This window comes from Myxine glutinosa, chromosome 8 (assembly GCF_964187855.1).
Source record: "Myxine glutinosa chromosome 8, kmMyxGlut1.1, whole genome shotgun sequence".
Classification (NCBI taxonomy): domain Eukaryota; kingdom Metazoa; phylum Chordata; class Myxini; order Myxiniformes; family Myxinidae; genus Myxine; species Myxine glutinosa.
The window spans coordinates 96,639,479-96,656,162 of NC_136268.1; the positions used below are offsets into that span (position 1 = coordinate 96,639,479).

At 41.2% G+C, this 16,684-nt stretch overlaps 1 protein-coding gene across 1 annotated transcript; it reads left to right on the forward strand.

The window, feature by feature from the left end:
* Window positions 1-204: 204 nt before the first annotated feature.
* Window positions 205-9,591, forward strand: LOC137432738 (CCN family member 1). Its single transcript, XM_068124885.2, has 6 exons — window positions 205-375; window positions 3,813-4,050; window positions 4,380-4,561; window positions 4,767-4,893; window positions 7,102-7,298; window positions 7,483-9,591. Exons 1-6 carry the CDS (start codon window positions 325-327, stop codon window positions 7,774-7,776), a joined length of 1,089 nt encoding a protein of 362 aa, XP_067980986.2. The 5' UTR covers window positions 205-324; the 3' UTR covers window positions 7,777-9,591.
* The last annotated feature ends 7,093 nt before the right edge of the window (window positions 9,592-16,684 follow it).

Genomic DNA, 16,684 nt, shown 5'->3' on the forward strand with positions numbered 1-16,684 from the left:
GGAGAAGGTGGGGGAATAGCAAAGCTTAGCCAAGGAATTCCTCGCATTCTTTCCTGGCGATGTTTGCACTGTGGTTCGTGTAACGTCACTGTTGAGAGATGGGGGCAGGATGGGGGGGGGGGGTGATGTGGACGTGGGTTTGAGTGGAGGAGGAGGATCGATCGCGCACTATAAAGCTCGCTTTGCACAGAGTTCGGCAGACTTGGAGTAAAACACAACGTGAAGTTCAAATCGGGTCCATCGGCGGAGACTCAGACAACGATCCTTGAAAAGCTTTTCTCTTGCAGATTAACAACGTACAGGACTCGAAGCGGCCACGGACACATGAGCGCGATGTTGACCGGTCTCGCTTCAATCTGCAGCATCATCGTGATGGTGAGTTCAAACACAAGGTCCGAATCTGTACCGAAGGGAACCCGAGTCCAGGAATATCGAGGGAATGAAATAATGTTTAAATGAATGAAAACAGGAACGAATGGGTAATTGGACCTCTGAAGCTGAGCAGAAATGTTTCCATTGTAATGGAAAGGTCAGAGGTCACAGGTGAAATGTGCAGAACAATATCAAATGTTGAATGAAACTGGAAGTTTTCTCAATCGTTCAAATGAAAGTATTACATTTTTGAATGAGAAACAACTGTTTGTCTCTTTAGAACTGTTTATGTCTTGAACCTTAACCTTGTCTATGTCTCTTTAGAGTTGATTGTATCACTAAACCCCCGGAGTTGATTGTATCACTAAACCCCCGGAGTTGATTGTATCACTAAACCCCCGGAGTTGATTGTATCACTAAACCCCTGGAGTTGATTGTATCACTAAACCCCCGGAGTTTATTGTATCACTAAACCCCTGGAGTTGATTGTATCACTAAACCCTCGGAGTTGATTGTATCACTAAACCCCCGGAGTTGATTGTATCACTAAACCCCCAGTATTGATTGTATCACTAAACCCCCGGAGTTGATTGTATCACTAAAGCCCAGTATTGATTGTATCACTAAACCCCCAGTATTGATTGTATCACTAAACCCCCAGAGTTGATTGTATCACTAAAACCCCAGTATTGATTGTATCACTAAACCCCCAGTATTGATTGTATCACTAAACCCCCAGTATTGAATGTATCACTAAACCCCCAGAGTTGATTGTATCACTAAACCCCCAGAGTTGATTGTATCAATAAACCCCCGGAGTTGATTGTATCACTAAACCCCCGGAGTTGATTGTATCACTAAACCCCTGGAGTTGATTGTAGCAATAAACCCCCAGTATTGAATGTATCACTAAACCCCCGGAGTTGATTGTATCACTAAACCCCCAATATTGAATGTATCACTAAGCCCCAGGAGTTGATTGTATCAATAAACCCCCGGAGTTGATTGTATCACTAAACCCCCAGAGTTGATTGTATCAATAAACCCCCGGAGTTGATTGTATCAATAAACCCCCGGAGTTGATTGTATCACTAAACCCCTGGAGTTGATTGTATCACTAAACCCTCGGAGTTGATTGTATCACTAAACCCTCGGAGTTGATTGTATCACTAAACCCCCAGAGTTGATTGTATCACTAAACCCCCAGTATTGATTGTATCACTAAACCCCCGGAGTTGATTGTATCACTAAACCCCCAGTATTGATTGTATCACTAAACCCCCAGAGTTGATTGTATCACTAAACCCCCAGTATTGATTGTATCACTAAACCCCCAGTATTGATTGTATCACTAAACCCCCAGTATTGATTGTATCACTAAACCCCCGGAGTTGATTGTATCACTAAACCCCCAGTATTGATTGTATCACTAAACCCCCAGTATTGATTGTATCACTAAACCCCCAGAGTTGATTGTATCACTAAACCCCCAGTATTGATTGTATCACTAAACCCCTGGAGTTGATTGTATCAATAAACCCCCAGTATTGATTGTATCACTAAACCCCCGGAGTTGATTGTATCAATAAACCCCCGGAGTTGATTGTATCAATAAACCCCCAGTATTGATTGTATCAATAAACCCCCGGAGTTGATTGTATCACTAAATCCCAAGTATTGATTGTATCACTAAACCCCCAGAGTTGATTGTATCACTAAACCCTCGGAGTTTATTGTATCACTAAACCCCCGGAGTTGATTGTATCACTAAACCCCTGGAGTTGATTGTATCACTAAACCCCCGGAGTTGATTGTATCACTAAATCCCCGGAGTTGATTGTATCACTAAATCCCAAGTATTGATTGTATCACTAAACCCCCAGAGTTGATTGTATCACTAAACCCCCAAAGTTGATTGTATCACTAAACCCCCAGTATTGATTGTATCACTAAACCCCCAGAGTTGATTGTATCACTAAAGCCCCAGTATTGAATGTATCACTAAGCCCCCGGAGTTGATTGTATCAATAAACCCCCGGAGTTGATTGTATCAATAAACCCCCGGAGTTGATTGTATCACTAACCCCCCAGAGTTGATTGTATCACTAAACCCCCAGAGTTGATTGTATCACGAAACCAAAAAGAGTTGATTGTATCACTAAACCCCCAGTATTGATTGTATCACTAAACCCCCAGTATTGATTGTATCACTAAACCCCCAGTATTGATTGCATCACTAAACCCCCAGAGTTGATTGTATCACGAAACCAAAAAGAGTTGATTGTATCACTAAACCCCCAGTATTGATTGTATCACTAAACCCCCAGTATTGATTGTATCACTAAACCCCCAGTATTGATTGCATCACTAAACCCCCGGAGTTGATTGTATCACGAAACCAAAAAGAGTTGATTGTATCACTAAACCCCCAGTATTGATTGTATCACTAAACCCCCAGTATTGATTGCATCACTAAACCCCCAGTATTGATTGCATCACTAAACCCCCAGAGTTGATTGTATCACGAAACCAAAAAGAGTTGATTGCATCACTAAACCCCCGGAGTTGATTGTATCACTAAACCCCCAGAGTTGATTGTATCACTAAACCCCCATTATTGATTGTATCGCTAAACCCCCGGAGTTGATTGCATCACTAAACCCCCAGTATTGATTGAATCGCTAAACCCCCGGAGTTGATTGTATCGCTAAACCCCCGGAGTTGATTGTATTATTGAACCCCCAGAGTTGATTGTATCACTAAACCCCCAGATTTGATTGTATTATTGAACCCCCCGGTGTTGACTGTGGTTACCAAGCCCCTGTGTGGTTGATTGTGTGTGTGGTTGATTGGAAAGACATGGACCCACACCTTGCAATAACTGGTGGACATTAAAGAACAAACGGTGTCCTTCAGAAGAATATGCCGCTGTGCACCCTGAACAAATTCAAAGCTACTGCCATAAACAGTTTTGGGACAAAAGCGGGTTGTCTTCCACTAGTGCCCCTGGGATAATGTTATTGCACTGAAGGACCAGAAACCTCACGGGAAACGATATAACGTCATATTGCAGTCATCATCCTTTAACGGACTGGACCAGTTGGGCTGGTTCAGAGCACACACTCGCACTTTCACTCCATCACAGGGTGCTGCAAAAACAGGCTCCATCAAGACGGGAATTTGGAAATTGGCATTGAAAAATCATCATCGGTGTAGGGTCTTTTAGGTCCACAAGTGACGGGATGGCTCTTTCGAAACACAGAATATTTTTGATGCAAGACCTCACCACCTGTGAAGCACCGGTATGACAGTTTACAGATAGGTTATCTGTTCTGTCGACGTATTTAAGCCAAAACCGAACATGTGTTGAATGACAATTATTTGAAAAAGCTAATCAGTACCAAACTCCCTTTTCTTTCCTTTGGTTTGTGTCCTTCCAGGTTGGCTCCTCTCTCTCCTCCTCCACGACGCCGTGTGCCAAATGCAATTGCCCATTTAACGTGCCTTCCACCTGTGAGCCCGGGGTCACCCTCATGTCCCTCGACAACTGCGGCTGCTGCAAGGCCTGTGCACGGCAGTTCAATGAGGACTGCGATTTGTCGCACCCCTGCGACTCGATGAAAGGCCTCGAGTGCGACATTGGGGCCGGCGAGGCCGATGTCGGAGGCATTTGTCGTGGTGAGTCTGTGCTTTCGATGAAACCTCATGCACTCAGTGTCCATTTATGGTATTGACCCTTGCTACACCCACCGCTCTTTCATATTTGTTATCTTTCTCTCTTTTCCCATTCATTCATGCATCTTCTTGACTATGCTCACAGTTCTTTCGCTCGCCCCACTGTCAGTGCATTTGCATGTCTCTTCACTCTTGCATAAAATGTTAAACACAAAAATCTAATTCGGCAGTGGCAGAAGCTGTATCATCATGGTGGAAAGTGTTAGTGATGGGTGATTGTTTAATCCTCACATTCCACGTACTTACCTTGCGATCCCTGTCCTCTGCTGCAGCTATATCAGAGGGCCGGCCATGCGATTACAGTGGCCGGGTGTATCAGCATGGAGAGGCCTTCCAGCCCAATTGCAAGCACCAGTGCACGTGTATGGATGGAGTTGTGGGGTGCTCGCCCCTCTGCTCACTGTCCTTCCCTCTCCTCCTCCTGGAAACCTGCTCACAGCCTCGCCTGCTCAAGGTATGTCAAGTGTCATGATCCTTTCATTCCCTTTTTTGCATGTCGTCGTAAAAAAACAACCATGTTGTATGAGCCCAAATGCTGTGAGAACCATGTTTTCATGAGCGTTTATGAACGTCATCACCAGGAAAATGAACTTTGATGCATTGATCGATGGTTGTTGAAATACCTGCAGTTTATAGATGGAGGGTTGCTTTGTTTTCAGGTACCAGGACGCTGTTGTGAAGAGTGGGTCTGTGATGAAGAACACAGTGAAAAACCACCACTTGCGATTGAGAGCAATGAACTTCCGATGGCACATTGGGAACAAAGGCAGAGGTCTGAATTTTCTGGTAAGACCACACAATCATAGCTCTGCTTAAAAGATAAAGATGTTAAACATAAGCTCGCTAGGAATCCATTTTACCATCCTAATTGAACTCGTTATTCGATTGAGGATTAACGAACATCAGACTAACAAGGGCTAGAGACAGCACCAACCTCCAAACAATGACAGCAACAAAACAATCAATGCTGGAGGTAGCAGGCAACAACAACTTACAGACATGCACGCATACACTCATACATGCAAAACTCATACATACAGTATACACACACAAAGGTGGATGGATACTTTGAGACCTGGGAAGGCTCCGTTCCACCTTTTGAAACCTGCATATGGTGATATCAACAAACGACACACACACACACACACACACACACACACACACACACACACACACACACACACAGAGAATTAAATTAATCAAGAGATTATACATTCAGAAAGTATTCACACCCCTTGACTTTTTCACATTTTGGTGTTACAGCCCGAATTTTAAAATGGATTAAATTCAGAAATTTTTAGTCACAGATCTACACAAAATACCCCATAATATCAAAGTGGAATTAAAAAATTTTTTTTTACAAAATAATAAAAAATGAAAAGCTGAAATGTCTTGAGTAAGTATTCAACCCCTTTGCTATGACACTCCAAATTGAGCTCACGTGCGTCCAATTTCCTTCAATCATCCTTGAAATGTGTCTACAACTTGCATGGAATCTACCTGTTACCAATTCAATCGAATGGAATGATTTGGAAAGAAACACACCTTTCTATATAAGTTCCCACAGTTGACAGTGCATGTCACGGCAGCAACTCCACCATAAAGTCCAATGAACTGTCCATAGAACTCCAAGATGGAATTGTGAGGAGGCATGGATCTGAGGAAGGGTATAAAACAATGTCGAGAAATTCCCAAGAGCACAGTGATCTCCATCATTAGGAAATGGAAAGAATATGGAACTATCCAGACTTCCTAGAGATGGCCGTCCGACCAAACTGAGCAACCGGGCAAGATGGACCTTGGTCAGGGTGGTGACCAAGAACCCACTGACCACTCTGACAGAACTACAGAGTTCCTTGGCTGAGATGGTAGAACCTGGCGGAAGGACAACAGTCTCTGCGGCACTTCACAAATCTGGGCTTTATGGGAGAGTGGCCAGACTGAAGCCACTCTTGAGAAAAAAGCACAGGACAGCACGCCTGGAGTTTACAAAAAGGCACATGGAAGACTGAGAGCACGAGGCAAAATACTCTGTGGTCTGATGAGATGAAAATTGAACTCTTTGGCCTGAATGCAAAGGGCTACATCTGGCAGAAACCAAGCACAGCTCATCACCCATCTAACACCATCCCTACCGTAGAGCATCGTGGTGGCAGCATCATGCTATGGGGATGCTTTTCAGTGGCATGAACTGGGAGACTTGTATGGATAGAGGGAACAATGAATGGAGTCAAATACAGGCAAATCCTTGAGGAGAACCTGCTTCAGATTGCAAAAGACCTAAAAGACTGCGGTGAAGATTTACATTCCAACAAGACAATGACCCCGAGCATACAGCCAAAGCAACACTGAAACAGCTTCAGAACGTGTGAGTCTTTGAGTGGCCCAGCCAAAGTCCAGACTTGTATCCCATTGAAAATCTGTGGAAAGACTTGAAGATTGCTGTTCACAGACGCTCTTCATCCAATTTTACTGAACTTAAGCAAATCTGCAAGGAAGATTGGGAGAAACTCCCCAAATCCCGGTGTGCAAAGCTGATACAGGATTGAGTCTCGCCTACTCAATCCAAGAAGATTGAAAGCTATAATCACTGCCAAAGGCGCTTCGACGAAGTATTTACTCAGGGGGTTGAATACTTATGTAAATTAGATATTTCTGTATATCATTTTTTATTACTTTGTAAAATATTCTAAAAACAAATTTCCACTTTGACATTATGGAGTATTAGGTGCAGATCAGTGACAAAAAAACAACTCGATTGATTCCATTTTAAATTCAGGCTGTAACACAACAAAATGTGAAAAAATTCAGAGGGTGTGAATACTTTCTGAAGGCACTGTATATATGTGGTACCCGAAGCCGAAAATATTATTTTGCTAATTTGTTTAGCTATGCATTCAGGAAGCCGGCCGGCTATGCCATTCAAGTTGCAAAAGCTCGTGCGACATTAACAATGACCAATATTGTTCACCCCCCCCCCCCCCCCCCCCGTAGAGTGGAATGTTCTACTATCTGGGAAAAGAACTGTTGAGAGGAAATGTTTGGTGCAGACTACGGACTGGTCAGCCTGCTCCGCTTCATGCGATATGGGATTTTCCACACGCGTGACCAACGACAATCCCGAGTGCCGGCTTGTGCACGAGAGGCAGCTGTGCCGAGTACGACCGTGCAATGTACCGCTGCGAAAAAAGGTGAACATTTCCCCAACAATGGCCCTCACAGAACATTGTATCACAGGCCAACATATTGGAATGGGATGTTAAAATAGTATGGCGATTGTAGCGTGATTAAACGAATCGAATTCACAAATATGGGGCCCAGCTCGCACCCAATAACATTTCTAACTCTTCCCTCTGCCACCTTTGTCATCCCCAGCCAAAGAAAGGGAGGAAATGCGTGCGGATGGAGCGTGCGCAAAAGCCCGTACGCCTTACGTACGCCGGTTGCGTGAGCCTCCGCCGCTATCGCCCACGCTACTGCGGAGAATGCACCGACTCGCGCTGTTGCACACCCAACCGCACACACGTCGTCAACGTGCGTTTTCGCTGCGAGGGTGGAGACAAGATTACACACCCTTACCAATGGGTGGACTCGTGCAGGTGCCACTTTGACTGCGAAGGAGGGTTACATACTTACTTCCAGCTTCACAACGACATCCATACCTATTGATTTTCATGACGAGAATCTTGGAAGTGTTTGCGACATCGGAATCCATAATTTGGGAAGCCATGTGCTTCCCTGCCAGCTCATGATCATGGCATCTGTGATCCCTGTGAGCAATCCCCCTTGTGAAAAGACAACCCCATGACTGTCAGGCTTATGTACCTTGCTTTTGTTTTATTTCTTTAGAACAGCAGGGAGACCTATAAACTTCCTGCCTCCATCTTTAATGGCTTAATTTTGCCTGAACAATGGTATTGGCAAACTGCTTGGAAATTTTCTGAAAATCCATCTTCTTCTTAAGCAAAACGGTGAAATCTCCCCATGCCCACCCTTCGACTCTTATGTCCTCCCAACATTCTTTCACCTCTCTACTCCGTCTTCAACAACAGCTACCTTTCACTCCCCATTGCCTTCCCAGCAGTAGTTAGGACAGGAATTTGGAATTTGTTCTTTGTATCTCGCCTACTCCTCACGAAGGACACTGCGGGCAGATGGAACACCTGGTTTAACGTCCATCCGAGGGACGAAACACACAGTGAAGAATCACTCTGCTGTGAAACACCGGTATAAGTTTATAGCTGGGTCAGGATTCAAACCCAAGCTGCACAGCTTTGAGGCCATCCTGTCAGCCCTCTGGGTCCCAGGCTGGATGCTAAATCTCATTTGAATCCCCGAACTCTTGCCTACATCGTTTTAGATTACTCTTGAGTTTCACTCCAATTGAAAAAAGCATCCCCTCGTTATGTCACGAGACCACTGAAAATTTGCACTTGGTCAATCAATATGTCGAAAATTCTACCACACACTGACTTACAAGAGAGGATGGATGGCTCGTTCAGTATAATAGATAACCACGATTAGTAATTCAAGACTCAGCAATCACAGTTTTTGGTATACTGAATCGAGGCTCGTGAAAGAGCTAACATTTATTTCACAAACAAATCAACCAGACAAACAAAATATACAAAAAGAGGGAGCGGAAGACAAGATGGGGAGAGAAGGGGAAGCACACAACCACAACATTTGAGAGCAGGGAGAAGTGTGGGAGGGAGAGGGCTTGGGGGCAGGAGGAGGGGGAGGGGGGGGGGGGGAGAGGTATAAAACACAAGGGGACCGAAATTAGCGGGGGTAGCGGGGGTAAGGTTGGCTCCTTAAAAGCAGAAAGAATCATCATCATGTGGACGATGTGAACCACAGCGCAGGACCAAAACCGGCACTTGCCAAGGCCTATGAGTATTTATTGTGCCTGTATTTCTATGACTTTTGGGCACTGTACATGTTATACAGATGTGAATAGTAATAACAGTTCATTGTTTTGGATTATTTACATATATTTAATGGCAAGACCAAATAAGTTAGAGACGGTCAGAGTGAGAGACAAGAGACAGAAAGACAACAAGAGAGGGAAGTAAACGCTAAAAGCAGTAAACCTGTCGTGATTTGAACAGTATTGATTGTATCATCCTTTTTACTAACAAAATGAATGTTTCACACTTTGAGCACGTGATGTACTCGCAGAGAAACACCCAGTGATGGGCTCTGTGAACAGTGTTTGATTTTGTATATAGATAGACATAACCTTCGGCTTTGTTTCAAAAGTTTGATTACGGCTGTGTTTAAAATTGTACATAATGTTAAAATTATTTATGATTTAACGGAAGCAGAATTATATTTCTCAACCTGATATATTGTAAATTGTTTCTTCATTTTGAAGCCTTGACACACCAACGTGCAGGAAAGTGGTGTAGATTTAGTCACGATGAAATGGCATTGATATATTTTTGTTATCGTAACTTAATACAATAAAATCTCAAAAGATGACGTTTTGTATGATCCTCTTTCGTTATATCCAGAGCACATCAACATCATTGACCTGATAGAAACAGCATTGATCGCTTAATCAGCATCCGTGGTCATACACTCCCCACCTGTATTTAGTGCTTTCAGGTGGCAGCCCTTTGCCAAATCAAGGTGGTATAACAATGCCAAATCAAGGTGGTATAACAATGCCAAATCAAGGTGGTATAACAATGCCAAATCAAGGTGGTATAACAATGCCAAATCAAGGTGGTATAACAATGCCAAATCAAGGTGGTATAACAATGCCAAATCAAGGTGGTATAACAATGCCAAGTCAAGGTGGTATAACAATGCCAAATCAAGGTGGTATAACAATGCCAAATCAAGGTGGTATAACAATGCCAAATCAAGGTGGTATAACAATGCCAAATGAAGGTGGTATAACAATGCCAAATCAAGGTGGTATAACAATGCCAAATCAAGGTGGTACAACAATGCCATTTCAAGGTGGTATAACAATGCCAAATGAAGGTGGTATAACAATGCCAAATCAAGGTGGTATAACAATGCCAAATCAAGGTGGTACAACAATGCCAATTCAAGGTGGTATAACAATGCCAAATCAAGGTGGTATAACAATGCCAAATGAAGTTGGTATAACAACGCCAAATCAAGGTGGTATAACAATGCCAAATGAAGGTGGTATAACAATGCCAAATCAAGGTGGTACAACAATGCCAATTCAAGGTGGTATAACAATGCCAAATGAAGGTGGTATAACAATGCAAAATCAAGGTGGTACAACAATACCAAATCAAGATGGTATAACAATGCCAAATGAAGTTGGTATAACAACGCCAAATCAAGGTGGTATAACAATGCCAAATGAAGGTGGTATAACAATGCCAAATCAAGGTGGTATAACAATGCCAAATCAAGGTGGTATAACAATGCCAAATCAAGGTGGTACAACAATGCCAATTCAAGGTGGTATAACAATGCCAAATCAAGGTGGTATAACAATGCCAAATCAAGGTGGTATAACAATGCCAAATCAAGGTGGTATAACAATGCCAAGTCAAGGTGGTATAACAATGCCAAATCAAGGTGGTATAACAATGCCAAATGAAGGTGGTATAACAATGCCAAATCAGGATGGTATAACAATGTCAAATGAAGGTGGTATAACAATGCCAAATGAAGGTGGTATAACAATGCCAAATGAAGGTGGTATAACAATGCCAAATGAAGGTGCTATAACAATGCCAAATGAAGGTGGTATAACAATGCCAAATCAGGATGGTATAACAATGCCAAATGAAGGTGGTATAACAATGCCAAATCAAGGTGGTATAACAATGCCAAATGAAGGTGCTATAACAATGCCAAATGAAGATGGTATAACAATGCCAAATCAAGATGGTATAACAATGCCAAATGAAGGTGGTATAACAATGCTAAATGAAGGTGGTATAACAATGCCAAATCAGGATGGTATAACAATGCCAAATGAAGGTGGTATAACAATGCCAAATCAAGGTGGTATAACAATGCCAAATGAAGGTGGTATAACAATGCCAAATGAAGATGGTATAACAATGCCAAATCAAGATGGTATAACAATGCCAAATGAAGGTGGTATAACAATGCCAAAGGAAGGTGGTATAACAATGCCAAATCAAGGTGGTATAACAATGCCAAATGAAGGTGGTATAACAATGCCAAATCAGGATGGTATAACAATGCCAAATGAAGGTGGTATAACAATGCCAAATGAAGGTGGTATAACAATGCCAAATGAAGGTGCTATAACAATGCCAAATGAAGATGGTATAACAATGCCAAATGAAGGTGGTATAACAATGCCAAATGCAGGTGGTATAACAATGCCAAATGCAGGTGGTATAACAATGCCAAATCAGGATGGTATAACAATGCCAAATGAAGGTGGTATAACAATGCCAAATCAAGGTGGTATAACAATGCCAAATGAAGGTGGTATAACAATGCCAAATGAAGGTGGTATAACAATGCCAAATCCAGGTGGTACAACAATGCCAATTCAAGGTGGTATCACAATGCCAAATCAAGGTGGTATAACAATGCCAAATCAAGGTGGTATAACAATGCCAAATCAAGGTGGTACAACAATGCCAATTCAAGGTGGTATAACAATGCCAAATCAAGGTGGTACAACAATGCCAATTCAAGGTGGTATAACAATGCCAAATCAAGGTGGTATAACAATGCCAAATCAAGGTGGTATAACAATGCCAAATCATGGTGGTATAACAATGCCAAATCAAGGTGGTATAACAATGACAAATCAAGGTGGTTTAACAATGCCAAATCAAGGTGGTATAACAATGCCAAATCAACGTGGTACAACAATACCAAATCAAGATGGTATAACAATGCCAAATGAAGTTGGTATAACAACGCCAAATCAAGGTGGTATAACAATGCCAAATGAAGGTGGTATAACAATGCCAAATCAAGGTGGTACAACAATGCCAATTCAAGGTGGTATAACAATGCCAAATCAAGGTGGTATAACAATGCCAAATCAAGGTGGTATAACAATGCCAAATCAAGGTGGTATAACAATGCCAAATGAAGATGGTATTACAATGCCAAATCAAGATGGTATAACAATGCCAAATGAAGGTGGTATAACAATGCCAAATCAAGGTGGTATAACAATGCCAAATGAAGGTGCTATAACAATGCCAAATGAAGGTGGTATAACAATGCCAAATCAGGATGGTATAACAATGCCAAATCAAGATGGTATAACAATGCCAAATCAAGATGGTATAACAATGCCAAATCAAGATGGAATAACAATGCCAAATCAAGATGGAATAACAATGCCAAATCAAGATGGTATAACAATGCCAAATCAAGATGGTATAACAATGCCAAATCAAGATGGAATAACAATGCCAAATCAAGATGGCATAATGCCAAATCAAGGTGGTATAACAATGCCAAATCACGATGGTATAACAATGCCAAATCAAGATGGCATAATGCCAAATCAAATGATATAACAATGCTAAATCAAGGTGGTATAACAATGCCAAATCGAGGTGGTATAACAATGCCAAATCAAGATGGTATAACAATGCCAAATGAAGGTGGTACAACAATGCCAAATGAAGGTGGTATAACAATGCCAAATGAAGGTGGTATAACAATGCCAAATGAAGGTGGTATTACAATGCCAAATCAAGGTGGTATAACAATGCCAAATCAAGGTGGTATAACAATGCCAAATGAAGGTGGTATAACAATGCCAAATGAAGGTGGTATAACAATGCCAAATGAAGGTGGTATAACAATGCCGAATGAAGGTGCTATAACAATGCCAAATGAAGGTGGTATAACAATGCCAAATCAGGATGGTATAACAATGCCAAATGAAGGTGGTATAACAATGCCAAATGAAGGTGGTATAACAATGCCAAATCAGGATGGTATAACAATGCCAAATGAAGGTGGTATAACAATGCCAAATCAAGGTGGTATAACAATGCCAAATGAAGGTGGTATAACAATGCCAAATCAAGATGGTATAACAATGCCAAATCAAGGTGGTATAACAATGCCAAATCAAGGTGGTATAACAATGCCAAATCAAGGTGGTATAACAATGCCAAATGAAGGTGGTATAACAATGCCAAATCAAGATGGTATAACAATGCCAAATGAAGGTGGTATAACAATGCCAAATGAAGGTGGTATAACAATGCCAAATCAAGGTGGTATAACAATGCCAAATGAAGGTGCTATAACAATGCCAAATGAAGGTGGTATAACAATGCCAAATCAGGATGGTATAACAATGCCAAATCAAGATGGTAAAACAATGCCAAATCAAGATGGTATAACAATGCCAAATAAAGATGGAATAACAATGCCAAATCAAGATGGAATAACAATGCCAAATCAAGATGGCATAATGCCAAATCAAGGTGGTATAACAATGCCAAATCAAGATGGTATAACAATGCCAAATCAAGATGGCATTATGCCAAATCAAATGATATAACAATGCCAAATCAAGGTGGTATAACAATGCCAAATCAAGGTGGTATAACAATGCCAAATCAAGATGGTATAACAATGCCAAATCAAGGTGGTATAACAATGCCAAATCAAGATGGTATAACAATGCCAAATCAAGATGGTGTAATAATGCCAAATCAAGGTGGTATAACAATGCCAAATCAAGATGGAATAATGCCAAATCAAGGTGGTATAACAATGCCAAATTAAGATGGTATACCAATGCCAAATTAAGGTGGGATAACACTGCCAAATCAAGGTGGTACAAGAATGCCAAATCAAGATGGTATAACAATGCCAAATCAAGGTGGTATAACAATGCCAAATCAAGATGGTATTACAATGCCAAATCAAGTTGGTATTACAATGCCAAATCAAGGTGGTATAACAATGCCAAATCAAATGATATAACAATGCCAAATGAAGGTGGTATAACAATGCCAAATCAAGATGGTATAACAATGCCAAATCAAGATGGCATAATGCCAATTCAAGGTGGTATAACAATGCCAAATCAAGATGGTATAACAATGCCAAATCAAGTTGGTATTACAATGCCAAATCAACGTGGTATTACAATGCCAAATCAAGGTGGTATAACAATGCCAAATCAAGATGGTACAACAATTCCAAATCAAGATGGTATAACAATGCCAAATAAAGTTGGTATTACAATGCCCCAAATCAAGGTGGTATTACAATGCCAAATCAAGGTGGTATCAGGATGGTATTACAATGCCAAATCAAGGTTGTATCAGGATGGTATAACAATGCCAAATGAAGGTGGTATAACAATGCCAAATCAAGATGGTATAACAATGCCAAATCAAGATGGCATAATGCCAATTCAAGGTGGTATAACAATGCCAAATCAAGATGGTATAACAATGCCAAATCAAGGTGGTATTACAATGCCAAATCAAGATGGTATAACAATGCCAAATCAAGATGGAATAACAATGCCAAATCAAGATGGCATAATGCCAAATCAAGATGGTATAACAATGCCAAATAAAGTTGGTATTACAATGCCCCAAATCAAGGTGGTATTACAATGCCAAATCAAGGTGGTATCAGGATGGTATTACAATGCCAAATCAAGGTTGTATCAGGATGGTATAACAATGCCAAATCAAGATGGTATACCAATGCCAAATCAAGGTGGTATAACAATGCCAAATCAAGGTGGTACAAGAATGCCAAATCAAGATGGTATAACAATGCCAAATCAAGGTGGTATAACAATGCCAAATCAAGATGGTATGACAATGCCAAATCAAGATGATATACCAATGCCAAATCAAGGTGGTATAACAATGCCAAATCAAGATGGTATAACAATGCCAAATCAAGATGGTATAACAATGCCAAATCAAGGTGGTATAACAATGCCAAATCAAGTTGGTATTACAATGCCAAATCAACGTGGTATTACAATGCCAAATCAAGGTGGTATAACAATGCCAAATCAAGATGGTACAACAATTCCAAATCAAGATGGTATAACAATGCCAAATAAAGTTGGTATTACAATGCCCCAAATCAAGGTGGTATTACAATGCCAAATCAAGGTGGTATCAGGATGGTATTACAATGCCAAATCGAGGTTGTATCAGGATGGTATAACAATGCCAAATGAAGGTGGTATAACAATGCCAAATCAAGATGGTATAACAATGCCAAATCAAGATGGCATAATGCCAATTCAAGGTGGTATAACAATGCCAAATCAAGATGGTATAACAATGCCAAATCAAGGTGGTATTACAATGCCAAATCAAGATGGTATAACAATGCCAAATCAAGATGGAATAACAATGCCAAATCAAGATGGCATAATGCCAAATCAAGATGGTATAACAATGCCAAATAAAGTTGGTATTACAATGCCCCAAATCAAGGTGGTATTACAATGCCAAATCAAGGTGGTATCAGGATGGTATTACAATGCCAAATCAAGGTTGTATCAGGATGGTATAACAATGCCAAATCAAGATGGTATACCAATGCCAAATCAAGGTGGTATAACAATGCCAAATCAAGGTGGTACAAGAATGCCAAATCAAGATGGTATAACAATGCCAAATCAAGGTGGTATAACAATGCCAAATCAAGATGGTATGACAATGCCAAATCAAGATGATATACCAATGCCAAATCAAGGTGGTATAACAATGCCAAATCAAGATGGTATAACAATGCCAAATCAAGGTGGTATAACAATGCCAAATCAAGATGGTATAACAATGCCAAATCATGGTGGTATACCACTGCCAAATTGGTAGCCCAATGCAAAATTAACATGGCAGCCCATTGCCAAATCAAAGTAGTTTTTTTTATGTGGAAGGCTCCAGTCACTGACTATATAGTCCACTATCTGGGCCAGGCCTTAAATAAAAGAGAAGAAAAGTTTATGATGTTTATTTACAAGAAAGTGAGATTAAAGCTAGGCCCAGTAGCTGTTAATTTGAGTGAGAGAAAGTAAGACCAGCGATACTGACACGGAGAGTGCAAGATGGTTCCGGGCACCACTTTAACGCTCCTAAGTCAGAACGGTAGTACTACCCTGAGCGGTTGCTGTCAACAACCCACTACCTAAATAACCGATCCAACTGGAAGGGTGTTTTTTAGGAGACACCATCTCCTTACTGGATGACCGTTGGCTCCAGAAGGGAGCTCATGTGCCCTTTATCAGGTATTGTTAATCTATACTGAAAGAGTTGGGTTTTTTTGTTTTTGTTTGTATACAAGATCGAGGCTCGTGAAAGAGCTAACATTAATCACACAAAAAGTCAAACCGACACAAACCGACACATAAAACACAAAATAAGGGGAGCGGTAGACAAGATGGGGAGAGAGGAGGAAGGACAGAAACACAACATTTGAGAGCAGGGACATCGAGAGAACTGTGGGAGGGAGAGGGCTTGGGGGGAAGTGGGAGTGGTATAAAACATATGGACAATGCAAGGACTTCCAGAAAAGAAGTTGGAATTTCAAAAAAGTGTATCTGGGGTGAATTAGCTGGGGGGTAGAAAATATCAAG

Excerpts from the sequence above, each read along its gene's own strand:
- LOC137432738 (XM_068124885.2), top strand. The coding sequence starts at position 325 with ATGAGCGCGATGTTGACCGGTCTCGCTTCAATCTGCAGCATCATCGTG. Across the intron at positions 4,894-7,101 it reads GCAGAGGTCTGAATTTTCTG|AGTGGAATGTTCTACTATCT; the intron begins GTAAGACCACAC and ends CCCCCCCCGTAG. Across the intron at positions 7,299-7,482 it reads ATGTACCGCTGCGAAAAAAG|CCAAAGAAAGGGAGGAAATG; the intron begins GTGAACATTTCC and ends TGTCATCCCCAG.